The sequence below is a fragment of the Anas platyrhynchos genome, chromosome 34 (assembly GCF_047663525.1).
Source record: "Anas platyrhynchos isolate ZD024472 breed Pekin duck chromosome 34, IASCAAS_PekinDuck_T2T, whole genome shotgun sequence".
Lineage (NCBI taxonomy): Eukaryota > Metazoa > Chordata > Aves > Anseriformes > Anatidae > Anas > Anas platyrhynchos.
The window spans coordinates 1,051,317-1,074,513 of NC_092622.1; the positions used below are offsets into that span (position 1 = coordinate 1,051,317).

A 23,197-nucleotide genomic window follows, 5' to 3' on the forward strand; every position below is an offset into this window, starting at 1 on the left:
TGCCTTTTAATCCCTACAAACCCCAAAGCCGCAGCCCCTGGTGCCGTCCTGGTGCTGTCCATCCGTCCGTCCGTCCATTGGATTTGGGGGGGGGTCCCACTCGCTATACCCCCCCCGTGGAGCCTTCGGCCTCGCGGGACGGACGCCGCTCGCGGGCCGGGGGGGCCGCCAAGCTCTCGGCTTGCAGCAGGAGGTGGCGGCCCAAAAAAAAGACCCCGAAGGCGACGGCGAGGCAGAGGACGAGGGCGACGGCGATTTGGGCCCCCTCAGCCCCCCGGCTGCTGGGTTGCGCCCTCGTGGAGTTCATCTCCTCTTCCTCCTCCTCCTCCTCCTCCTCCTCCTCCTCCTCCTCTTCTTCCTCCTCCTCCTCTTCCTCGCAGTGCAGTGCGGGGGGGTGGCCGGGGAGGGTTTAAATGATGTCACAGCTCCCCGAGCAGCGCCCAGTAGGTAAAAAACCCACAAGGACCCTTCTGTGGGGTGGGGGCAAGTGGGTTTGTCCCCCCCGTAAGGCTGGGGGGGCCTACAAAACGGGGAGCACCCCACCCTCGCTGCTGGAAGAGGCCTCGGTTTGGTTTTAGGGTAGAAAAGGGGTTTAGGGCATCCTGGGGGGGGGCTCGAGGGAACTGGGGGTCACTGGGAGGCTTGCTGGGGGAGCTGGGGGTCACTGGGAGGCTTTCTGGGAGACCTGTGGGGGGGCTCAGCCCAGACCAGGGGGCTCAGCCCCCACCCCACAGCGAGGCTGCCCCATTTTAGACCCCCCCTCACCAAGGGGGTACACATGAGGGTCTCCCAGCTCCTCCTCAGCACCCGTTCCCTCCCCACCCTGCGGATGGCGGCCCCAAAACACAACGGGACTCCCCAGGAAGGGAAAACATTTTATTTTTCCACCCCCCCGGAGGAAGGCAGGACGCAGAGCAGGATCCCCAGCGCCGAGGCGGTGCCGTGCCGAGCAGCAGCCACCCGGCTGGTTCTCCGAGCCGGGCCAGCTTTGGTGGCCAGCACCCCACAAAAACACTCACCCCAAAACCAGCAGCAACCCCCAATTAAAGCCTGGGCCGAGCCCAGCTCCTCGCAGAAGCTTTTCAAGAGGCGGGGAGGATGGAGACGCCTTCCCCCGGAGCCTGAGGCTGCGCTCTGGGGGGGGTGCGCGCACGTGGGGAGGGGGAAAAGCTGCCCCAAAAGCTGCCCCTACAGAGCCAGCGTGTCTTTGATGAGCCGCCGCATGGTGGTGGTGACCGAGGTGCCCAAGGAGTCCGTGATCTGGTAGGAGATCTTGTAGAGGTAGGGCTGCACGTCCTTCAGGCTGGTGTCGAAGACGTTGTCCACCTCGGACTGGGTGGGCATTTTGGGCAGGTACTCGTGGCGGTTCATCACCTCCACGATGTTGATGATTTTCTCGCACAGCTTCTCGCCCACCTTCTCGCGGCAGATCTGCCGCTCCTGCTCGTTGGCCAGGTTCACCACGTTCACCTTGATGGTCCACAGCTCCCAGGGGATGCACTCATCCGAAAAGGGCCAGCGGGATTTTTTCTTCTGGTAAAACTCCAGCGAGATCTGCCCCATCCCGTCGCTGCCCGAGCTGCGCAGCGCGTCCTGCCGAGGCACAGCACCCTCCTTAGAAGGGGGGGGGACACACACAAATCCTGGCTGCCCCCCATCCCCAAGTCCCATTGGGGTTGTGCTTGGGGTTGGCACCGCAGCCGGGCTCCCCCCAAACCCCCTAGGTCAAAAAAAAAATCGAGGAAGAAACGACTCCTGAGCTAACCCAACCCAACCCCGGGGTGCTCCATGCCGCCTGAGGTCACGTTCATGCAATAAAAGGTGGAAAAAGGAATAAGGGGGCGGGCTCAGAATTAATAAATCTCCCCCCCCACCTGCAGCTGAGCTGCCCAGGAGAGGGATGGAGCCAACCTCGACCTTCCCTTTGCTCCTGATCCCACAGCAGGAGCCGGGAGGTTTTTCCACCCCCCTTTTTCCACCCCCTTTTTTCACCCCCTTTTTTTTCACCCCCTTTTTTTTTCACCCCCCTTTTTTTCACCCCCTTTTTTTCAACCCCCTTTTTTTTCACCCCCTTTTTCCACCCCCTTTTTTTCACCCCCTTTTTTTCACCCCCTTTTTTTTTCACCCCCTTTTTTTTATCCCCCTTTTTTTATCCCTTTTTTTTCACCCCCCTTTTTTTCAACCCCCTTTTTTTTCACCCCCTTTTTTTTTTCACCCCCCTTTTCCCACCCCTTCCGCCTCGTCCCCGCCGGGTTCCTTGCCTTGAACTCCCCGACAGCTTTACGGAGAGCCCGGTCGAGCTCCTCGGAGGAGACGCGGACGTAGGCGAAGTCGATGAAGTCGCAGTCGACGTCCTGGGTGCCGACGGTGCCGATGGAGTAGGTGCCCTCCTTCTTGTAGTGGAACTTGCCGGTGCTGCGGTGCAGGAGCACGGTGTGCAGCACGGCCAGCGCCGCCTCCTCCACCTGCCGGCCCTCCACCGACACCTCCAGCACCTCGGCCCGGCAGTTCATGGCTGGGGGGCGGCCGCTGCTGCCGGGAACGGGGCCGTTATGGGGTGGGGGGGTCGCAGATCCCCTCCCGTAGCCCCCCTGTACCCACCTGGAGGGCCCCGGGCTCGCCCTCAGGGCTTTATTCCCGACCCCCGGTTCTCGGTTTCTGAGCTCGGTCCCTGGTTCTGGTCCCGGTTCCCGATCCCCGACCCCAATCCCCCACCCCGGTCCCGGTCCCTGCTCCGGTCCCCGACCCTGGTTCCCCGTTCTCAGTCCCCAGGCCCAGTTTCCAGGCCCAGTCCCCGGCCCCCAGCCCCGGCCCCGGTTCCCGTTCCCGGCCCTGCCCCCGCTCCCGGTTCCGGGCCCGGTTCCCGGTACCGACTCCGCTTCTCGGTCCCCGACTCCGGTTCCCGGCCCGTACTCACCCCCTGGCCCCGGCCCCGGCCTCGGTTCTCGGCCCCGCTCCCCGCTGGGCCCCGGCCCCGGTCCCGGTCCCGGTCCCCGAGCACCTGACGGGGCTGGGAGGGGGGGGGGGAGGGGGGGGCGGAGCGGGCCAGCCCATCCGCTTTTAGGGGAGCCCCAGGACGTCACCTCGCGCTGCTCGGCTCTTTTCTCACCCAAACCGCCTTGACCGACCCCGAGGCTTTATTTTGGGTATTTCTGCCTCTTCCTCAGCCGTTCCCGGCCGCGGGGCACGGCACGAGCACAGCCTCCGGGCGGGGATCGCCGCCGCCCCCCCCCCGCCAGGTCCATTTGGTTCGTTCCGAGGCACGGTACCATAGAGTTGGCCTCCCGCGGCGCAGAGCAGCTCCTAGGGGCGCTGCCCAGCCCACAGCGCCCCCTGGTGGGGAGGCCCCGCGGGAGGACCGCACCGCGCCGGTGACCCCCAGTGACCCCCAGTGACCTGAGGTGACCCCGAGGTGACCCCGAGGTGTCGCACCCCTGGGTGCAGGGACACGAGAATGGGGTGCGAGGAGACAAAGGGGGTGGGGGGTGGAGGGGGACACTGGGCATGTGGATGGGGATGGGGGACATGGGGACACGGGGATATGGGGACAGCTGGACACAGGTGATGGGGACAGGGGGACGTGGAGACGTGGGGACAGATGGATAGGAAGGACAGGGGGACACGGGGACAAGGGACAGATGGATCCAAAGGACAGGGGGACACGGGGATGGATGGGTGTGAAGGACAGGAGGACATGGGGACAGAAGGACCAGGGGATATGGGGACAAATGGACCCAAAGGACTGGAGGACACGGGGACAGAAGGACCCGAAGGACAGGGGGACATGGGGTACAGGGACACGGCAGACAGGTGGGTGGGGACACGGGGTGCTGGCCTGGCACTGCGCTGTGCCCCCTGCCCCGTGCCACCAGCAGGACACCCACACCCCCGGGGGACACAGCAGGGCGCGACCCTGGGCGCACGTCCCCACACGCGTGTCTTTGCCACGCGGGGCTGGGCACACGCCAGGACACGTGTGTGTGTGTGTGCCGGGCAGCCGGGGGGAGCCGTGCAGCCCGAGCCAACCCTTGGGGTTATTTTTACCCAGCCCCGTTGGCACCGGTGGCCCCAATCCTCCCACAGCAGCCCCTACGAAGGAAATGGGGAACGCAACGAGGTGGCCAACGGCCTCGCTGCCAGCTCCATGGCACGGCACGGCCATTCCTGCCCCATAACATGGTCATCCCAGCCCCACAGCGTGGTCATCCCAGCCCCACAACGCGGTCATCCCAGCCCCATGGCACCGTCATCCCTGCCCTACAACACGGCAATTCTGTCCCAAGGAAAAGCTCGAGCCCCAGAGCCGTGCCGTGCCATACGGTGCCGGCAGCCCTTGCCGTGCCCACCCTGTCCCCCCCCCGTTCCCGTTGCCTGCAGCTTTCCCGTCTCCCCCCAGCCACCCCCCCACCCCGCCCGCGGCCCCACCGCTGGGCTCAGCGCTGCCCATTGTGTGCGGGGTGGGTGCTGTGGGCGTGGGGGGACAGAGGGCGCCTTGTTGTGCACCGCCGCGGCCCCCCCGGCCCCGCTGCCTCAATGCGCCCCTTGTTCTGCGCTGGCCCTTGGTGGCCCCAGGAACACTGCTGCGGGGGCGGGCTGTCCCCGGCAGGAGGAAGGGGACAGTGCCAACCTGGTGTGTGTCCCCCCCCCGCTGTCCCCATGCACCAGGACTCCCACCCCATCCCTGTCCCCATGTACAGGACACCCCCCTATCCTGTCCCCACTGTCCCCATACACCCCTGTCCCCATGCACTGGGACACCCACCCCATCCCTGTCCCTACTGTCCCCATGCACCAGGACTCCCCCCATATTCCTGTCCCCATGCATGGGACATCCCCCCCATCCTGTCCCCACACACCCCTGTCCCCATGCACTGGGACACCCACCCCATCCCTGACCCCATTGTCCCCATGCACCAGGACTTCCCCCCCCCCATCCCTGGCCCCCTGCATTGGGACACCCCCCTTTCCCTGTCCCCACAAACCAGGACACCCCCATCCCTAACCCCAAACACCCTCCTCCCTCCCTAACCCCCCCCCCGTGCATGGCTGCAAGACCCAGGCTGCGAGCAAGCCCCCCCCCCCCCCCCTTGGTGCCCTGCCCCTTGAACGTCCCCTCCTGGCACCGTCCCCGGAGCCTCGTCCCTGCACCCCAGCGGGCTGGGGGGTGGCGGTCACGCTTCCCGGGTTATTTTGGGGAGGATAAATCAGGCGGGCGACAGGTGCGGGGCCGCTGCAGCCGCCGCCACGGGGGTGAGCGAGGGTTCAAGGGCAGCGGGGCCGCGGCGTGGGCAACGTGTGGCCGCGGCCCCCCCGGCTGTCCCCGTCACCGACACCGGAGCCACCGCTGCCCGCACCCCGTCCCGGCTCAGAGAGGGGCAGCGGGCAGCACTCGTCCAAATTTCAATATATTAAATATAGAATATATTACTTGGGGGGGGTGGGGAGAGAGGGTGAAAGAGCCCTGGGGGGGGGGTGCACAAATATAAATGTGGGGTGGTGCTGAGATTGTACGTACAAGTTTATATACAGAAAAAGGCCAAAAGAAACGAGAAAAAAAAAAAAAAAAGGGGGAGCAGGCGGAGGCTGGGGGGGTCCGGTGCAAGCCCCCCCTCCCTGCACCCCCTGCTCTGTACAGGATCCGGCCTCTCGGTATTTACAACGCGGGCGTTTGTACAGGGAGGAGGGGGCACCGCGCCGGCTGGCCTCACGCTGCCGGCGCCGTGAAGGCACAAGGGGGGGACCCGGGCGTCCCCAAGGGGGGACCTGGACATCCCCAGGGGGGGACCCTGGACACCCTCGGTAGGCGGGGGAGAACCCGGGCAATCCCCGGGGTGAGGGGTGGACGGGGTGGGGGGTGTGTGAGCCCCTGGGGGCGCTCAGAAGGGCAGCGTGTCCATGAAGATCTTGTCGACGATGGGCGGCGGCGGCACCAGGTCCTCCAGCTTCAGGTAGAAGATGCGCTGCAGCCCCTGGGTGCAGAGGGTGCGCAGCTCGGGCAGTTTGCCCAGCAGCTTGGAGAGGCAGCCGGGCCGACCCGGCTCGCCCGCCGCCACGTGGTCCTTGAGGCAGCCCACGATGCGGTTCTGCAGCTCCTCCACCCGTTTCGGCTCCTTCAGCCCGTGGCGATCTGCGCAGGGACGAGGTGTGAGGAACGGCGGGGCCGGGGAGGGGACACCTGCGTGGCTGGGGGGTTTGGGGAGGAAAATCCCAGCCCCGCCTCACCTGTGATGATGACGAGGGCGGCGAGGCAGGAGAAGGAGGGCACGTCCACGCTCATGCGGTGCAGGCTCTGGGAAAACTCGAGGATGGCGTCGATCCACTCGCCGAAGCCCCGCACGCACTGCAGCCGGTGCAGCACCACGCCGTTGCAGAAGATGAGTTTGCCTTCCTCCGGCCTGGAGCTGCGGGCACAACCTGATTGTCAACCCCCCCTGGCACAGCCCCAAACGTCCCCGCCACCCCGCACCGTGCCGCGGCTCACCGGTACGCCAGGCGCAGGATGAAGAGCTCCAGGAAAGCCGACTCCAGCAGCAGGTCCTGGTCCTCCTTGGGCAGCTCGGCGAAGCCCTGGATCTTCTCAGCCCACTTGCGGATGACGTCCATGGAGCCGGTGAGGAGGTCGTAGAATTGCTGCACGTCCACCGAGTCCTCCTTCTCGAACTGGCACGGCGCCGCCTCCTGGAACTGCCAGGACGGGATGGGGACGGGGTGGTGAGGATCAGACCCCCCCAGGAGAGCTCAAGGTGGCACGGGGGTGGCACCGGGTGGCACCGGCCCTACCTTGGAGTAGTCGAGCTTGGTGGCGCTGGGGACGGAGTCGATGTGTGCCCGCACCAGGGAGGTGATGAGGCTGACGGGGGACGCGTCCGGAGGCTGCTTGGGCTTGGAGGGCAGGCGGCCACGGCGACCCTTCAGGCTGTCGGTCCGGACCACTGCGGGCAGCAGGACGTGCAATGAGCGCGGGTGTCCTCAGCCGGGCACCGGGGGGTGCCCCCAAGCTGTGCCCAACCCCCCCATCAACCCTGGTACCTTCTTTGACCATGCCCACGGCCAGGCACTTCTGGAAGCGGCAGAACTGGCAGCGGTTCCTCCGCCTCTTGTCCACGGGGCAGTCCTTGTTGGCCAGGCAGATGTACTTGGCGTTCTTCTGCACCGTGCGCTGCGGGCGGGGAAGGAGCGAGCGAGCTCAGCCCGGGGCGCGGAGCCACCGAACAAAAGCCCTTCTGTCCTCTGCCGCCCGCTCCGGCCCCGCATCCGGCTCCAAAGCTGCTTAGGGGGGGCCCCGCTGTGCCACCGGGACATTGGGGCTGGGGACATCAGGGCTTGGGCCACTCTCCCTGCCCCATCCCTCTCGGGGTGACCCGTGGCTGGGGAGGCGACGCAGCGTTGTCCCGCTGCTGCGGGGTGCGGTAGGAATTATCCCTCGTGGTGGTTCTTACCTTGAAGAAACCCTTGCAGCCCTCGCAGGTGCGCACGCCGTAGTGCTGGCAGGAGGCGTTGTCCCCGCAGACAGCGCAGCGTCCCTCGCCCGCCCCGGGGCTGCGCGTCTTGGCGGGGGCCAGCGTGGGCCCCTCCAGCAGCGGCGAGGCGGGGGCCAGAGGCAACCCGGAGAAAGCCCCCGGGGAGCCCTGGGGCAGCGCGAAGGCGTCCGTGTCCAGCAGGCGCGGGTCCTTCAGGGGCCCGGGGGAGCCACCGGGGCTGGGGGCCGGGGGCCCGAAGGCGAAGAAGGGGGGCTGCGCCGCGCCCCCCTTTGCTGGCTCAGCCCAGGGCCGCCCGCCCTCGTAGCTCGGCGGCGGCGAGTACGCCCCGAAGGAGCCCTCCCAGCCTGGCATTTGGGGCGCCTGGAAGCCCGGAGTGGCCGGCGAGGGGACGGAACAGGGGCTGCCGTAACAGTCCGACCCGCTGGAGGAGAGGGTCTCCTCGGGCTGCCCGAAGGCGCCGGGGTAGCAGCCGTACACCTGGAAGTCCTCCAGCTTGAAGGCGGCGGGCTGGCTGCTGGCCGGCAGCTGGTAGAGGAAGGCGTCGAACTCCCCGGCGTAGCTCTCCATGAAGGTGCTGAAGCTGGGCAGGGCTGGAGCAGCCGCCAGGTCGGCACCGGCCACCTCCATGGGGAAGCGGCCACCGTCGGGGCTCAGCAGCTCGCTGGGGCAGCGCTCGCAGGGGCCAGAGCCGGCCGTGCCATACTGCGCCTGGATGCAGGGCATCTCTGTGGGGAGAGCGGGGTGTCAGCGGGGACCCTGCTGCTCCTGCGCCCACCCTGCTGCCCGCACCCACCCCGCCTGCCCCACGGAGCCTGCGCCGAGGGATGGAGAGGGGTGAGAGCCACGGCGCGGGGCTCGGCGCGTGCCAAGGCATCCCCCTCGCAAGCCCAGGGCCCTGTGGCAGCCGCTGTTGTCCCCAAGAAAGGTCACGGCGCAGCCAATGGGAGCAAAGGACATTCCCCAAAACGCTGGGTTAGCAAAGCCGACGAAAGGGAAGGAGGGAGGAATGCGGCCGGCAGATTCCCGAGCTCCGGTCTGGCTGAGGGAAGCCGGTCTTTGGGCCGGGGGGGGGCGGGGGGCTGAAGCTGGCCCCGAGACGAGGCTAAACCAGGGCGCTCGGCTCCCCCGGGAGCCTTTTTGGAGCTCGGTGGAACAGCAAAAGCAGCCCAGGGCAGGCTGCAGCCGGAGCCGCTGCATGGGGGCAAGGAGCCCCCAGCACGGGAGGCACAGGTGGCCGGATCCAGCCCCGCGGCCGCGGAGACGCGTAACAGGAGTCTCAGGTCCAGCTGAAAGCCAAGACAGTGGTGACCCTCATGGCAAGACGATAATGTAATTCATCTCGCAGACCTTTAAAGGTCACACCGCGCCTGGCACCGAGGCCGCGGGCTGGAGCCCCCGGCACAGCGCGGTGCCAGTTTGCCCCCATGGCCACCCCTCAGCCAAGTTCCTGCAGCTCTCGCCCTGCGCCGTCCAGAAAGCTGACACCCACCCGGGGAGCCGGGTAAAAATACCCCGCGTGGGCCCAGCCCCGCTACCCCCTCGGTGCCACCAACCCCAGCCTGCTCCCGGTGGCCCTGTGCCGCCGTGGGGTTTGTCCCCATCTGTCGGGGCTGAGGGGGATCGTGGCTGGCGTGCCGCACAGACACAAAGTGTCCCCCGCCGAGTGCCACCTCCCCCTGTGGGCTGGCTGTCCCGTGCTCCCAAAATAGAGCCTTCGGCCTCCTGGGACCGAGCCACACTGGGATTTACCGGGCAGACATGCGCGCCCCCCCTCCTTTTCCCCCCCCCTCGTGGCACCTTTCCACCAGCGGGACCAGGCCAGCACAGGGAAGCGCAAAGAGCTCCCACGGTGCAGATTTTTCCGAGGGGCTGGGGAACGCCGGCTGCCTCCTGCCACGCAGCAGCGGGGCACGATGCCGGGGACACGGCGGGGGCCGCAGCGGCTCTGCCGGCAGCTCGGTGCCATGCAAATCCCGGCTGCAAATTGCTGCCCGGCCGCTGCTCCATGCAAACCTGCAGCCCGTTCCTCCAAACCCCGCGGGGGCTTTGTCCAGCGGCAGCAGGCAGCGCTTGGCTCAGTTGCTGCTTCCTCTCCTTTTGCCTATTCAAATGCCGGTGGCTTTTGGGGTCCCCAGCACGAAATCCCCCAGGGACAAGGCACAGCGGGCGCCCAAATTTCTGCCAGCAGCCCCCCGCAGCTCGAGGCGTGCATTAATTGCAGGATCCTCGTCGGGGAGTGCGGGAAGCTGCCCAGAGCCCTGCCCGGAGCCCGGTGCCAACGCAGGCTGGTGGCAGCCCCTGGCACCGAGCCCTGGGCTGCGGGCGGGCGAGAGCAGCTGGCGGCGCAGGGGGGAGCGCTGCCCACCTCCCCCCGGCACCTGCTGCCTTCTGCCACGGTGCAGCCGCTGCCAGGCCCCTCACGGTGCTGCCTTCCCGGTGGCACCGGGGATGGGGCTTTGCCCCCCCCCCCCCCCCCCCGGCTGCAGGCGGAGGTTTTGGGCGCAGGGAGCAGCCGTGCCCTGGCCCGGTGCGGTTGGGGGCAGCCCCAAAAAACGCGGTCCCGCCGCTGCCCGGCTCCCCCCGCGGAGCCGCACGGGGCACCCCGGGACCGCTCAGCCCCGGCTCTCCCCGGTGCCACCGGAGCTCCCCAACCCCGCACACCGTGCACGGAGCCCGGCTGTCCCGGTGCCGGCGGGACCCCTCGCTCCGTCTGCCCGCGCCACCGCTGGCTCCCGGGGCTCCCCGGTGCTGCCGGGGCAGCCTCCGTCGCGGCTCTCCCCGGTGCCACCGGGACTGCCCGTGCCGGGGATCCCGCACACCTCCCGGTCCCTTTCCCGGACTCCCCCCGGTGTCACCACCGGGCCGCCCGCTCTCCACGCTCCTTGCTCGGCGCTGCCCTGACCCCGTTACCGGCGGTGCTATCGGGGCGCTCCATCCTCCGGTTCCCCCGGTACCCCCGGCAACCCCGGCACCCCACTCCCCGCGCACCTTACCGGGCGCGCACCGCCCGACCCCGCGCCCCCCTCGCCCCCCGCCCCACTGGGACGCCCCATCCCGACCCCCCCGGTGCTCCCGGACCACCCCAAACCCACGCACCTTGCAGAGCGCGCACCGCCCCCTCCCTCTCCCCCGTTTCCACCGGGGACTCTCCATCCCGGTCCCTCCACCCCCACCTCGGGGCACCCTCCCGGTGCCTCCCCAAGCCGTACCCGGGGTGCCGGGGCGCGGCGCTCCGGTCCCGTTCTGCTGCCGCTGCCGGTTGCTCCGCCGGGCTCGGGCCCCGCCACTACTTTCTCTTAAGCGCTCGGTGACGCGCGGGGCGGTGCGCGGGCCCGTGACGCACGGCGGCACCGTAGAAGGAGCGGGGGGGCGGTTCCGGCGGGGGCGCGGCCGTGACGCACGCGGGGTTCCATTGACGCAACCTCGGCGCCCGCGCTAAAAATACCCCTGCGCGGCCCCGGCTAAAAATAGCGCGGGCGCCCCCCGCTTCCCTCCCCTCCTCCTCCCCCCCTCTTCCCTCTCCGGGGCTCCCGGGACCGCCGCCCGGGTGCCCGGTGCCGGTATTCCCCGTGCCGTCCCGGTGTTGTAACCCCGGTGCCGGTGCGCCCCGTGCCCTCCCGGTGGCAGCGTCCCCGGTGCCTCCCGCTGTCGGTAGCTCCGGTGCCGGTGTCCCCAGTGCCCTCCTGGTGTCGGTATCCGCGGTGCCGGTGGGAACCGGAGCCGGTGTTTTCGGTGCCATCCCGGTGCCAACTTTCCCCTGCCCTCCCGGTGCCAGCGCCCCTGGTTCCCTCCCGGTGCCGGTACCCCCGGTGTCCTCCCCATAGCCCCGGCACCCAGAGAAGCTCCCGGGACCGCGGGCACCGGGAGGACCCCGGGGCAGCTCCGGCCGTGCGGGACCCGGTTACCGGCCGGGACACCGGGGCAACAGCGAGCTCTCTCCCGGTGCCACCGGAGCATCCCCGGTCCGGTCACCTCCCTCCGCCCGTCCCTGGAAGCCAGAAGCGGGGCTTTCAGCGCCTCCGATCCCCGTTCCTGGACGCACCGGTGCCGGTTCCGACGGTTCCCGTATTTTTAGCGCGGGTCCCGGTGCTCGCAGGTGGCCGAGAGCCGCGCAGCCGGGACGGGCTCGGAGGCGCCTTGGTGCCGAGCTGCTGGCGGCCGGCCCGGGCCGAGCGGGACCGCGGGGGGCCCGGGACAACCGGGGCGGAACAAACCGGAGTGTGGAGGAAGGGGGGGCACCCTCCAACCGGGGGGGCTGCGGGTCCCACTCCCACCGGGGCTGGGTTTAGGGTTAGGATTAGGGTTAGGATTAGGGTTAGGGTTAGCGGCTGCCCCCGTGCCCCGAACCACTGGGAGGTGCCACCCTGAGGGCTCTGCGGGAGCCCCCCCTGGGGCCCCCCCTTCCCGGCTGTGCCCCCCCCCCCGGGGCCGCCCTGCCCGCGGGGAGACCCTGGCCGGGCCGATGGAAACAGCGGCGGCTGCTGGCGGCCGCCCAGCACCGCCCGGCCGGGGGAACCGCTTCGGGCCGGGGAGATGAGCTCAGCCCCCGCGGGACCGGGGAGGGGGGGTGGGGGGGGGCCCGGGGCTGGGCGGGGCGGGGCGAGACCCCCGGTGCCCCCCGGCTGCAGCCCCCCACCAGCCCTGGTAATGCGCCCCCCCGGCAGCGCCCTCGGCAATGCCGCCTGCTGCCGTGCCGCCCGGTAGTGCCCCCCCCGCCCCGAGTCCGAGCCCCCCCGGTAGTGCTCCTCCCCCCCCCCACGCCCAGTCCGAGCCCCCCCCGTTAGTGCCCCCCCCCAGTTCAATACCCCCTCCACTCAACGCCAGCCTTCTGTCCGGTGGCACTACCGGTGCCCCCCGGTAGTGCCCCCCCCCCAGCACAAAGGGACCCCCTTGGGGGGTCGCCATCGGGACCCCACCGCCGGCTCTGGGTGCCCCCCCCGGACCTCTCAAGGAACGGCGAGGGGCGAAACCCAGGACCGGAGGGGCCCGGGGACACCGGCAGGGGGGTGTTGGGGGGGGCGCAGAGCTACCGGGGGGCTCGGGGGGAACGGGGCCGGGGGCCGGGCGCTGCCGCCGCCGCCCCCTCCGCGCCTCCCGTTACCTCGCCCCGTCCCGGTGCCGGTCCCGGCTCCCGGCGCCGCCGCCGCCGCTCGCCACCCGCCCCGAGCTGGGGCCCCGTGACGTCATGCCCGCCGCTGACGTCACGGAATCCCGGCGGCAGCCCCGGGGCCGCCCCCGCGGGGATTCCCTCGGGCAGGGTCGGCCCCGGAGCTCGGCGGAACCCACCGGGGCCCCGCACCCCGAGGCTGGAGCCGGGGCAAAAACCGGTGCCGGGCCGGGGATTGTGGCCAGGCATCGGGAAACCGGAGCCGTCGGGGGGGGGCCGGGGCAGCCCCTCGGTGCCCACGGAGCCGGCCCGGGAGGCTCGGCCGGCGGCCCCCGCACCGGGATTAGCTGTACCTGCAGCACCCGCCGCCCTACGCCGGGGGAGGACACGCTCACCCCGTAATCCCGTAATCCCGTAATCCCGGCGAGGCACGGCTGAGGGGCCCTAGGGGACAATAGGGCAGCCATAGGGATGTGGTGGCCACCCCGTGTCATCGGGCACCCTGTGCCATCAGCCACCATGTGCCACCAGCCACGCCGTGCCACCAGCCACGCCGTGCCATCAGCCACCCCATGCCATCGGGCACCCCATGCAATCCATTTCCCTGTGCCATCACCCTGTGCTGTCACCCCATGCCATCTGTCACCCCATGCCATCTGTCACCCCATGCCATCGGGCACCCCGTGCCACCAGGCACCCTATGCAATCTGTCTCCCTGTGCCACCACCCCGTGCCATCACCCTGTGCCATCTGTCACCCCGTGCCATCGGGCACCCTATACAATCCATCTCCCTGTGCCATCGGTCACCCTGTGCCATCCAACACCCCGGTGCCATCAGTCACCCCATGCCATCCATCACCCGGTGCCATCCGTCACCCCGCACTGCTGCACCCACAGCCCGGCTGCCACGCTTGGGGCAGGAGCAGGGGGTGGGGGATTTTTAGGCTGCCCACGGGCCCCCTGCCACCGGCCTCGATTTGCCCGTAACGAGAGGCTGCAGCGGGGCGTCCCCACCCTGCACCCCATCACGTCTGGGTGCCACGCGTGACCCTGCAGCCCACGGGGCCGGTGCCCAGCCCGTGCCCACCAGCTCGTGCCCAACCCGGGCACGTGGAGCTCCAGGTTGGGGCTAAAAAAAGCCCCCGCGTGGCGCGGCAGCTGCTGGGGGAGGTCCCGTGACGGGGACGGGGTGCCCTGACCCTGGCAGCGCGCGCGCGGGCGGCCCCGGGAGCAGCACCATAAATGTCCACGCACGGAGTCCTCCTGGAACTGGGACAAGGCAGGAGAGCAGTGGGGAGCTGGGGGGGGCCCAGGCACAACAACCCCCCCCCCGGGCACGTGGTGTGCAGCACACACACACACACACACGCGTGTGCACGGGCATCAGGCGTGCGCACACGCACACATGCACCAGGCATGCACATGCAGCCCCCACCCCAAAACCCTTTCATCCCCCAAATCCCCCAGGCAGCGAGGCTGTGCCCGGGTGCTGAGCCCCCGCTGGACCCCCTCGTGCTCCCCCCCCCAGCTGGGGGTGCAATGGGGCACGGTGTGGGGCCACCCTCAGGACCCCCAAGACCTAATTTTAAGGGGTACAAGGCAATGGGGAAACTGAGGCACGGAGTGGGACCCCCCCCCATTCGCCTGCACCACGCTGGGGGGTTCTCGGTGCACATGGGGCAGGCAAAGCCCCCCCCATGCAAAGAATCCCACGGTTGCACCCCAAAAAAACACCCCATTTTTTTGATGCCCTTTGTGGGCTGGTGCTGGGCACCCAGGGCACACCGGCAGCAGGTCCCAGGGCACCCATGGGTGCTGCTGGAACAGCCCAAGGGGGCTCAGGGCACAGCACCTGGGAGCTTGGGGTGCAACAGGGCAGGGATATGATGTGGGGGACCCCGGTGCCCGTCCCGTTCCCCCCCCCGGGCACCCCAGGAACGGAAGGCCAGGGGTGGGAGCCGCTTCCCGTGGCTGCCGGAGGAAGCGGAGCAGGAAGGGGCCTGGCAGGGACCCAGCGGGGCCATGGGACCGAGGCCACGGGCAGGCAGGGGGAGGTGGGACTGGGGTGTCCCCACGCAGGCCAGAGGGTGACAGCAGTCACCGTGATGGCCAAAACTTTTTTTTTATGCTGGGGGGGCGCAGCCATGGGGGGCTCCTCGTGGGACACTGTCCCCAAAGGCCACCTCTGCCGGAGTCACAGCCACACACGGGTGCAAAAAAAGTCTCTGTATTGGCGAGCAACGAGTGCGCCACGCGGTACAAAACCCATTTTTTTTTTTTTTTGGGGGGGGGGAGGGGTAGGAGGCACAGTGCCCCCCCCCCCCAGCACGGAGGCCACCAGTTCCTGAGATGAGCGGTGGCTTCAGAAGCCACCTCGGGACCTTGGGAACAGCCCCCGCTTGCGTCCCTCGGTGCCGTGACCCCCACGCCTTGGGGTGGGGGGGGGTGGGGGGGCTTCTCGCAATAAATAAATAAATTAGGCTCGGGGGGGGGGGAGGGATATGGGAGGGAACAGCACCCCCAGCTAGAGGTGGCTCTCCTCCTCCTCCAGCGCACGGTTCAGTCCCGGGATGAATTTGAGCAACCGCTGGCGGAAGCTGCTGTGCCGAGCCTTGTGGGGGGGTCCCACGCCCCCCCCGGGCCGGGGGTCTCCGGCTCGTGCCCACAGCAGCCCCGCGGCCCCCGCGCCCCCACTGCATTTCAGGCTGGAGCTGCGGCTCAGGGCTGGCCGGGAACGGGGCGGAGGGGGCGCGGGGCTCGAGGTGCCCCCCTCGTCCCCGTCCTTGTCGAGGGAGTCGGCGAAGACGCAGGTTTGGTACAAGGAATCGTCGCTGCCGGCGGCGCTGGCGCGGGGGGAGCCCGGGGGGGCCCCCCCACCCTGCAGGCACCAGCGCAGGGACTCGAGCGTGTCGTAGATGCTGGGGTCCTTGGCCACCACTCCTGCTGGGGGGGGGGTGGGAGGGAGGTCAGAAGGGTTTTTTGGGGGGGATTTGGGGCACCCCGAGGAGCTGCCCCACTGCTTGCGCCCCCCCCTTCTCTCCTGGGACCCCCCCCCTTTATTGGGACCCCCCCTTTATTGGGACCCCCCCACTCACCCCGCACCAAGCGCTGCTCCTGCACCATCAGTGAGCGGTACTCCCCCCACTTCTCGTAGAGTGTTTGCTGTGGGGTAAAAAGAAAGGGGGGTGGGGGGGTTAAGGGTTGCGTGGAGGGGTCCCAGACCCCCCCCCCGACCCCCCGACCCCCCCAGCCCTTCCCCTCACCTTTAGGTACTGCAGCCGTGCCTCCAGCTCAGCTCTCCGGATGGAGGTCCCATAGAGCGTGTCGAGCCTGTGGGGCAGCAGCCGTCAGCACGGGGCTGGGGGCCACCTCGGGACCCCCCCTCCCGGCACCCCTGGACCCCCCCCCCAGGCTCACCTGAGCACATTCCCCGAGCTCTTGATGATCTCCACGATCTCCCGGTGCCGGATGCCCTCCACGTTCAGCCCGTTCACCCCCGTGATCGTGTCCCCTGGAGGTGGGGGCAGATGGGATCAGGGATGCCAGCCCCCCCCCCCGGGGACCCCTCTTTTTTTCCCGCCCCCCCCGGGGGCTGTGCTCACCAGTTTTGAGTCCTGCAGCCTCGGCTGGGCTCCCGCTGTGCACTTGGCACACGAAGGTGAACATCTCCACGCTGTTCCTGTCCTGGTGGTGCAGCCCGTAGGTCTGAAACAGGGGGTGGGGGGGTTAGATTAGGGGAACACCCCCCCCTTTAAAAAAAAACAAACAGAGTTTCCCCCTACAAAAGCCACAGGGCCTGGGGGGGGGGGGAAATTTAAATGTTTAAGCAGCACCTGGGGCTGCTGCCCTGGCTCTGGGGGGGCTTGCACCAAATTCCTGCACCCCCAGGAAGGGCCCGTCCGTGTCCCCCCCCCCCCCCGCCACCCCCACCAGGGGAGGCTTCGGTAAGCAGGCAGCTCCGTCACGGCTAAAAATAAACCGTGGCTCAGAGACAATTTAAAAATACCCCTCCATGCAAAGCAAGGTGCGGGCTGGCAGGGTGGGGAGCGCGGCACGGCACGGCGCGGCACCCACCTGGATCTCGAAGCCAAAGGTCTCCTCCGCCTTCTTCTCCAGCGTCACCACCCTCCTGGGGGGGGGGGGGGGGAACACAAGGGTGAGGGACGAGGCAGAGCCCCCTCCCGGCCCGCGGCCCGCTGAGAGTTTGGGCACTTTTCTAACTAAACGCTGCCTCGGGGTTTGGGTTTTTCTCGGTGCTGGGTGGATGAAAGCCCGGGGAAAGCCCAGGAGTTGTGGATGGGACCCCCCCAGGGGGGGGACCTTGGGGGGTCTGGGGGTGTCAGGTCCTTGTGGGGAGCTGTGCCCCCCCCGCTGGCAGCTAATCCTTTACCCACCCTGGGCTCCCCTCCGTCTCCACCCCACTGTGGGGTGTCTGGGGGATGCTCCAACCCCTGCCCCACTCTTCCAAGTGCCCCCCCCCATTGTCACCCGCACCCTGGCCCCTACCTGTGCTCCTCTGGGGACTCGCTTGGGGCCATCCACTTGAACCCCGCATCCTGCAGCAGAAGCAGAGCCATCAGCAGGGCGCACCGAGCTGCTCGCGTTCCCCCGGAACACCCCGGGGACAAAACGGGGCACCCCATGGGGACGAGCACCGTGCCAAGCCGGCACCGGACCAGCACCCGTGCACCCAAGAGCCCTGTGCCCCCCCACCCTGCCCCGGCCGTTGGGGCATAACGAGGCTTTTATCCGTGCTCAAAGCCGCCCTCACATCTGCTCTGCGCTCGCCCCACGCTTTGACGTCGGCTGTGCCGAACCCCAAGTCACGCTCGGGGCGGGGGCGGGCGGGCACAGAGGGGCCCTGTTGGGATCTCGGCGTCGGGCTTTTCATGCCGAGCCGCCTCCTGGCCCCGACAATCGGCCCTTTGTGGAGGGCACCGAGGCGTGGGCAGGCAGCGGGACCAGCGGGACCCTTGCCACGGGGTAGGGGTGCCAGAGCTTTCCCCCCAAATGCCCCAAATGGAGAGGTGCAGGCGGTCACATCGCGAGCAACGCATGCGGCTCGTCCCGGGGGGGTGCCCAGGTGCCACCACGTCCCCATGCCCTGCCCCTAACGGGTGTCACCGAGCCCATGGCTGGGAGCTGGCGGCTGTCCCAAACGCAACCCCAAAAATCTGAGCGCCCAACAGCCGGCGTTGGCTACGTGACCCCGTCGGGAAGGACGCAGCCCATCACGTCGGCACCCAAAACGTCACCCTCAGCACGGGGAGGTGACGCAGGACGCCCTGGCCCCGTTTGGGGACGTCTCCTGGGGTGGCTTCGGTCAGCGGGAAGGAGCCAGGGCCCACGGCACGTGACGGCAGGGCCGCGAGAGCCACTTCTGCTCCGGATGTCGGCTCCACTCTCGCTTCCCTCCGACGCTCAGGAAGCGCCGTGGGGCCCGGGGGGAGCACAAGGGCGGTGACGGGCCCGGCGCTGCCACCGAGGGGCTTTCCCAAGGCACGGGGACCGCGGGGACGCCCCCGTCCCGGTGGTGGCGCGGGCGCGCACATGGGGAGCGGGGACCCCATCCCCGGACCCCAAAGCCAGCGGGGAAGGGAGTGGGGAGGAACTGGGGCAGGGCGTGGGGCTTGGGTGGGGGACACTGGGGCAGGACGGGGGGACACGATGGGGATGGGACCCCCCCGGGGTGGGGGTGCTGAGCCAGGGACGCGCCCCTCTGCAGCCCGGTCCCGATCGCGGCTCCGGGGCACGAACTGGGAGGTGCTGGTGGTACTGGTGGGGGGGGGGGGGACACCGGCAAACGACCCAACGACCCCCCGGGACGGGGGTGCAGGGACAGCACCGGCACGGGACCCCCCCGGGGTGGGGATACTGAGCCCGGGACGCGCCCCCCTGCAGCCCGGTCCCGATCACGGCTCCGGGGCACGAACTGGGAGGTACTGGTGGTACTGGTGGGGGGGGGACACCGGTAAACGACCCCCCGGGGGGGCCAAACCTCCTACCTTGCGCACGCGGGGCAGGGTCCCACCGGCGGCCGCCAGCGCCCGGTAGACGGCGGCGGGGCCGGGGCGCTCCGGGACCGGGGCCGGGGCCGGGGCCGGATCCTGCTCCTCCTCCTCCTCCTCCTTCGGCCGGAGCCGCCGCAGGCGCCGCAGGGTCATGGCCGGGCCGCTCCGCCCCGTGCGCCGCTATATCAGCCCGAGGGGGCGTGGCCAAGGGCGAGGACACGCCCCCTTCTCACCAGGCCACGCCCACAAACCAGGCAGACCACGCCCACAACCAAGCCACGACACGCCCACAAACCCGCCAGGCCACGCCCCCTTCCCACAAAGCCACGCCCACCATCCCGTTAGAACACGCCCCCTTCCACCGAGGACACGCCCCCAATGCTAAAAGCCACGCCCCTCGCGCTCCTGGCCACGCCCCTCCTGGTTTTGGCCCCGCCCCCTCACGGCTTTGGCTCCGCCCCTCTCGGTCCTGGCCCCGCCCCCAGGTCCGGAGGTGCCCAGAACGGGGCCCCCTTGAGCTGGGGGGAGGGGGGGGGGGATTTTGGGGTCCCCCTGGCCCCCTCCCAGCCCCGGGGAGGGGGCTCCAGAGCAGGGCCAGGGGCCCAGCAGCAGTGGGGAGGGGACGGAGGCCGAGGAGGGCTGAAGGGAAGCCGGGGAAGCCCCCCCCTTCCCCCTCATTTTTCATAATAGCATTTTTGGGTGCAGAAAGCTTTATTTCCCCAAAATAATGACTCACATTTCCCGAAACGGCCTCGTTTGAAGGTATCAGAACAAAAAAGGTGACCCCACAGAGCAGTTTTCTGGGCTTTAGGGTTAAGCTGGTAGCGACGTGGAGGGGACTGACACACAAGGAGAGAAATTTGGGTCCCTGAAATTTGGCTCCGCGGCGAAATTCGGGTCCCAGGAGCCAAAACAGTGGCTGGAACTTCACAGCTCCGGGTTCAAGATTTACCTGCCCCAAAAACTCAAGAAGGGTCACAAAGGAAAAATGTATTGAAAAGACACAGATTTAGTGCAGAGCAGCACTCGTGTGCCCAGAGAAGTAAAAATGGCAGAAAAAGCACAAATTTTGCCCAATTCTGCACAGGGACCGCATCCCCCCCCCTCCCTCCCGAGCCACCCCAGCTCTCCGCTGTCTCATTTCCTAGAAAAAGAGGCAAAAGTGGATTTTGCTTTAAAACAAAACCAAAACGAAACCCACAAAAACAACCAAAAAAAAGCATTCACTCCGCTCACCCAGTGCCTCGTTGTTTTTTTTTTCGGATCGGGGTTATTTTTGCAGCAGACCCGGGGGCTGCAAACGAAGCCGGGTGAGCCCAGCTGGGGGCTGCCCCTCGGTGCCACGAGGGACCCCCCCAGGCACCGGGGGATTTCGCCCTTGATCCACTCACGTGCTCATCACCAGGAGGCTCTAATTAGGGAGAATTAATCCAGGAGGCATCGAGGCACCAGCCCAGGGGCTGCCTCGGAGAGGTTCCTCTTCCTCCCCCTCCTGCTCCCGGTCACTGGACCTGGGCTGGGACCCCCCCTCTGCCCCCTCATCTTCCAGTGGGATTATTTTAGCAAGCCCCACGGGATCGCTCCCGGGCTCAGGGGACAATTCCTTGGCCAGACGCGGCCCCAGCTTCACGCCAGGGTCACCAGGGACAGAGCTGCCCCCGAGTGGCTCTGGTCTGGTCCCTCCTGGGGCTGAGCAGATGTCTGGGTTGCTGCTGTTTTTCAGCAAACAGCCGAAAAATTGGGGGTCTGGGGTGGAGCACAGCGGTCCTGGATTCGGGACACCCCCCTCCACCTGCCCCATAGCACCGGGGGCTTCGCCCCACAGCACCCAGCTGGGTCCCGGCCGCTCGGTTCCTGCCCCTCCGCAGCAAACAGCGAGAGACTCCAACACCTCAGGTGAATAAAACAAACTTTTAATAATGTACAGCAGAAATCGACAGCCTCGTTTTATATTAAACAAAAGATTTCCTATATTACATCGTATTTACATTTGCATACTGAAGAGGTAAAGTGTCTAAGTGGCTATTTTACAGTCCGTTTTCTAATAAAATATACAAAAACCCAAAACAAATAAAAAGGGGCAGATTGAGTACCATGAGATCTGTTCTGAAGCCAGCGTACCACCGATTCACCCTGCGCCACAGACAAGAAGCACGAGCTCTGGACCTCTGCCCCTCCCCAAGGCGATTTCGCAAGTTATCTGACGTCTCCCCTCCTCGTCCCCAACCGCTGCGGCGTCAGCCTCTCGTCCTGAACTGTCTGTAGTGTTTGCATTTTTATTTTTTTTATTTTTTTAAAACAGCTGCTGCAGCCACCTGAGCCGGGCACATTTCGGAGCCGGGCAGCGATTCCTATGTTTGCTACCAGTCAGCTAAGTAAGCACTGCACCTCCCCGGCACGCGTTTTGCATGAAAAGTGCTGGATAAATGCTACATAAAGTTCCCACCTCAGATCCTGCTCGGTTTTTGAGTGTCTTCGGATGGCGTTTCTCTACCAAAAACAAGGCTTCTCTACTCCTCCTGGGAGGGGATGCCCTGCCGTCCTGCCCTCACCCCTTCTAACCCGATGGGCTCCGCTGTCTGCTGTTTGGTTTAGCGCTGAGGCAGATGCATGTGTGGCTACAGTTGGAGGGGCGGCTGAGGGAATCAGTGCAAGTCACGTAGCTGATTTAGTGTCCTCGAAAAGCAGCCTGCACAGTTAACAGGGACAGGAGACTTCGTACTCTGGAAGGAAAACGCGCGGCGCTCGCGGCGGAGCGCGCGGCGGACGTACCTAGCGGCGCGGTGGGCATTCCTACGGCAGTTTAATTCACGGGCCCTAAAAATTCCTCCCCAACCCGCTGGGATGGGGCCATCGCCAGGGTCCCGTTCCAGCAGCTGGAGAGGTTTTAGGGTTGTCTGTGAAGCGCCCACCAGCGCGGTTTCTAAATGCAGAAGGGTTTGGTGAGGGGACGGACGGTACCGGAGACACGAGGTAACCTCTGGCTGGGAAAGGAGTCAGAACAAATCGGACGGGGAAGGGGAGCTGTACATTCACAAAGCGCACACACTTCCACGCTGCTCCACGAACCAGGCCCTCCCCAGGCAGCCTCGTGCTGCCCGACAGCCAAAAAATCCACGGGAGGATGCAAAATGGCTCCGAACACGATGCAAAAAAAAAAAAAAACACTCCTCACTTTACACGGATAAAGTCACAGACAAGATCGGGGGTCTGGGGAAAGACAGACACACAGACATACACAGACAGCAAGAACAGAGTGTTTTAAAAAAAAAAATAATAAACCCCGGTGGCCGGAGCAGAGATGAAACCTCACCTTACAGAACAGGCGCAAGGTTTGAGTAGAAACAGTTCCAGTGTAAATCGAGCTGTGTGCATTTGGTTTTCTTTTTTTTTTTTCTTTTTTTTTTCTTTTTTTTTTTTTGCAGTGATTTCTTTACAAACAAACAGGTCAAGAGGTAATAATCATAGATTGTTTTTTTTTTTTCTTCTCTTATAAAGAATTAACAACATTAAAAAAAGTTAAAATCCAGGCCCTCCCAGAAAATAATAATAAAAAAAAAATAATCAAAAACCACTCCAGTTAAAAGTTATGGCTTCAGAGTTATATACCATAGATACTGACCTAACCAACAACCAGGACTTCCCAGATGGCCTGAGGTGCTGCAGGCAGCACGACAGACTCAGTCCTCGAGCTGCTTCTGGTTTCGCTAGGTCCAGCTGCAGACAACAGTCGAACCGACTCTACCTCACCCTGATTCGGCATTTAATCAAAAAAAAAAAAAAAAAAAAAAAAGTCATGCAGTTCCCCCCACCCCACAAGTTATACACAGCCACTTCCAGATTATGAGATATTTATATATGTATATTAAAAAGCTGGACGTTGATTTCCAAACCCCACACCCCACCGTCAGCTCCTGCCAAGTGCCGAGCGCCTCTCGGGAGGCGCAGAGCAGCGCCGGACACCCGGCCCCTCGCGCTCTGCCCCAAGGGTGCCTCGATGGTGGGCTCAGGAATCGCGTTCCTACAGGAACGGTCTCCTGCGTTTCCCCGTGGCCTGATCTCCTTCCAGCCGGGCGCAGTGCCTGCTCCGTCTCTGACACGCAACTCAGCTCCGTGGCATCTCCCCCGGCTTTCTTTCCACGCTACCAAGAATTCAAACCCCAGGGGCTCAAGGCAAAAAGCCCGGGCTCCGGAGTGAAGTCAGTTCCTTGTTTGTTTTGTTTTGTCTTAAAAAAACAGAAAAAAAAAAAAAAAAAGAAAAAGAAAAAAGGGAGAGGGTGGCAGTGAGGCAACCTGATGGGAAGTCCCTGCAGCCGGCGAACGGGCGGCAAGGCCACAGCACCCATCGGAGAGCCAAGGATCTGGTTCTAAGCAGCCTGTCCAAGCCAGACAACGCTCACTACGGAACAAGGAGAGCACCAGCACGCACAGCTCAAAAAAAGGACACTCTAGATTTGCACATGCACAGAAAGCACGAACGGAGATGAGCCACCCTACGGGCAGACACTGCACGTCTACGGAAGGAGATGAACAGGCACAGGGGACACGCGCACCTTGCGCATGCATACACCATTGCGCACACTGACAGCCAGTCAGG

The 23,197-nt window shown here is 66.3% G+C and overlaps 3 protein-coding genes across 6 annotated transcripts; all 3 read right to left on the minus strand.

The window, feature by feature from the left end:
- Positions 1–862: 862 nt before the first annotated feature.
- ATG101 (autophagy related 101) lies at positions 863–3,078 on the minus strand. Of its 2 annotated transcripts, none has more exons than XM_027445755.3 (3): positions 2,918–3,078; positions 2,262–2,532; positions 863–1,593 (listed from the first exon to the last, which is right to left on the minus strand). In XM_027445755.3, the coding sequence occupies exons 1-3, from the start codon at positions 3,052–3,054 to the stop codon at positions 1,189–1,191; spliced, it is 813 nt and encodes a 270-aa protein (XP_027301556.2). In that variant the 5' UTR covers positions 3,055–3,078; the 3' UTR covers positions 863–1,188. The 2 variants fall into 2 exon arrangements, with proteins under 2 accessions (XP_027301556.2, XP_027301555.1); XM_027445754.3 differs by having other exon boundaries at positions 2,262–2,529; positions 2,918–3,051.
- Positions 3,079–5,392: 2,314 nt separating this feature from the next.
- Positions 5,393–12,686, minus strand: NR4A1 (nuclear receptor subfamily 4 group A member 1). 2 transcript variants are annotated; one of them, XM_027445747.3, is made up of 7 exons: positions 12,583–12,686; positions 7,440–8,206; positions 7,030–7,159; positions 6,781–6,932; positions 6,482–6,684; positions 6,223–6,401; positions 5,393–6,127 (listed from the first exon to the last, which is right to left on the minus strand). In XM_027445747.3, exons 2-7 carry the CDS (start codon positions 8,202–8,204, stop codon positions 5,877–5,879), a joined length of 1,680 nt encoding a protein of 559 aa, XP_027301548.2. In that variant the 5' UTR covers positions 8,205–8,206; positions 12,583–12,686; the 3' UTR covers positions 5,393–5,876. The 2 variants fall into 2 exon arrangements, with proteins under 2 accessions (XP_027301548.2, XP_027301547.2); XM_027445746.3 differs by lacking the exon at positions 12,583–12,686 and adding an exon at positions 10,691–10,850.
- A 1,496-nt stretch (positions 12,687–14,182) lies between these two features.
- TAMALIN (trafficking regulator and scaffold protein tamalin) lies at positions 14,183–18,778 on the minus strand. Of its 2 annotated transcripts, none has more exons than XM_038172593.2 (8): positions 18,595–18,778; positions 17,096–17,145; positions 16,664–16,718; positions 16,192–16,294; positions 16,007–16,100; positions 15,853–15,919; positions 15,685–15,751; positions 14,183–15,532 (listed from the first exon to the last, which is right to left on the minus strand). In XM_038172593.2, exons 1-8 carry the CDS (start codon positions 18,751–18,753, stop codon positions 15,114–15,116), a joined length of 1,014 nt encoding a protein of 337 aa, XP_038028521.1. In that variant the 5' UTR covers positions 18,754–18,778; the 3' UTR covers positions 14,183–15,113. The 2 variants fall into 2 exon arrangements, with proteins under 2 accessions (XP_038028521.1, XP_038028522.1); XM_038172594.2 differs by having other exon boundaries at positions 14,183–15,529; positions 18,595–18,777.
- Between the last annotated feature and the right edge of the window lie 4,419 nt (positions 18,779–23,197).

Bases quoted from the DNA above. Each gene is read 5' to 3' on its own strand.
- ATG101 (XM_027445755.3), bottom strand. From the start codon at position 3,054: ATGGGCTGGCCCGCTCCGCCCCCCCCTCCCCCCCCCCCTCCCAGCCCC. The intron at 2,533-2,917 runs GTGAGTACGGGC...CGTTCCCGGCAG, and splicing joins GCCGGGGCCGGGGCCAGGGG to CAGCGGCCGCCCCCCAGCCA. The intron at 1,594-2,261 runs GCAAGGAACCCG...GTGCCTCGGCAG, and splicing joins AAGCTGTCGGGGAGTTCAAG to GACGCGCTGCGCAGCTCGGG.
- NR4A1 (XM_027445747.3), bottom strand. From the start codon at position 8,204: ATGCCCTGCATCCAGGCGCAGTATGGCACGGCCGGCTCTGGCCCCTGC. The intron at 7,160-7,439 runs GTAAGAACCACC...CCCCGCCCGCAG, and splicing joins GCTGCAAGGGTTTCTTCAAG to CGCACGGTGCAGAAGAACGC. The intron at 6,402-6,481 runs GTGAGCCGCGGC...TTGTGCCCGCAG, and splicing joins ATCCTGCGCCTGGCGTACCG to CTCCAGGCCGGAGGAAGGCA.
- TAMALIN (XM_038172593.2), bottom strand. From the start codon at position 18,753: ATGACCCTGCGGCGCCTGCGGCGGCTCCGGCCGAAGGAGGAGGAGGAG. The intron at 16,719-17,095 runs GTAGGGGCCAGG...CCCCCCCCCCAG, and splicing joins GAGTCCCCAGAGGAGCACAG to GAGGGTGGTGACGCTGGAGA. The intron at 15,533-15,684 runs GTGAGTGGGGGG...CCCCCCCCCCAG, and splicing joins GGAGCAGCGCTTGGTGCGGG to CAGGAGTGGTGGCCAAGGAC.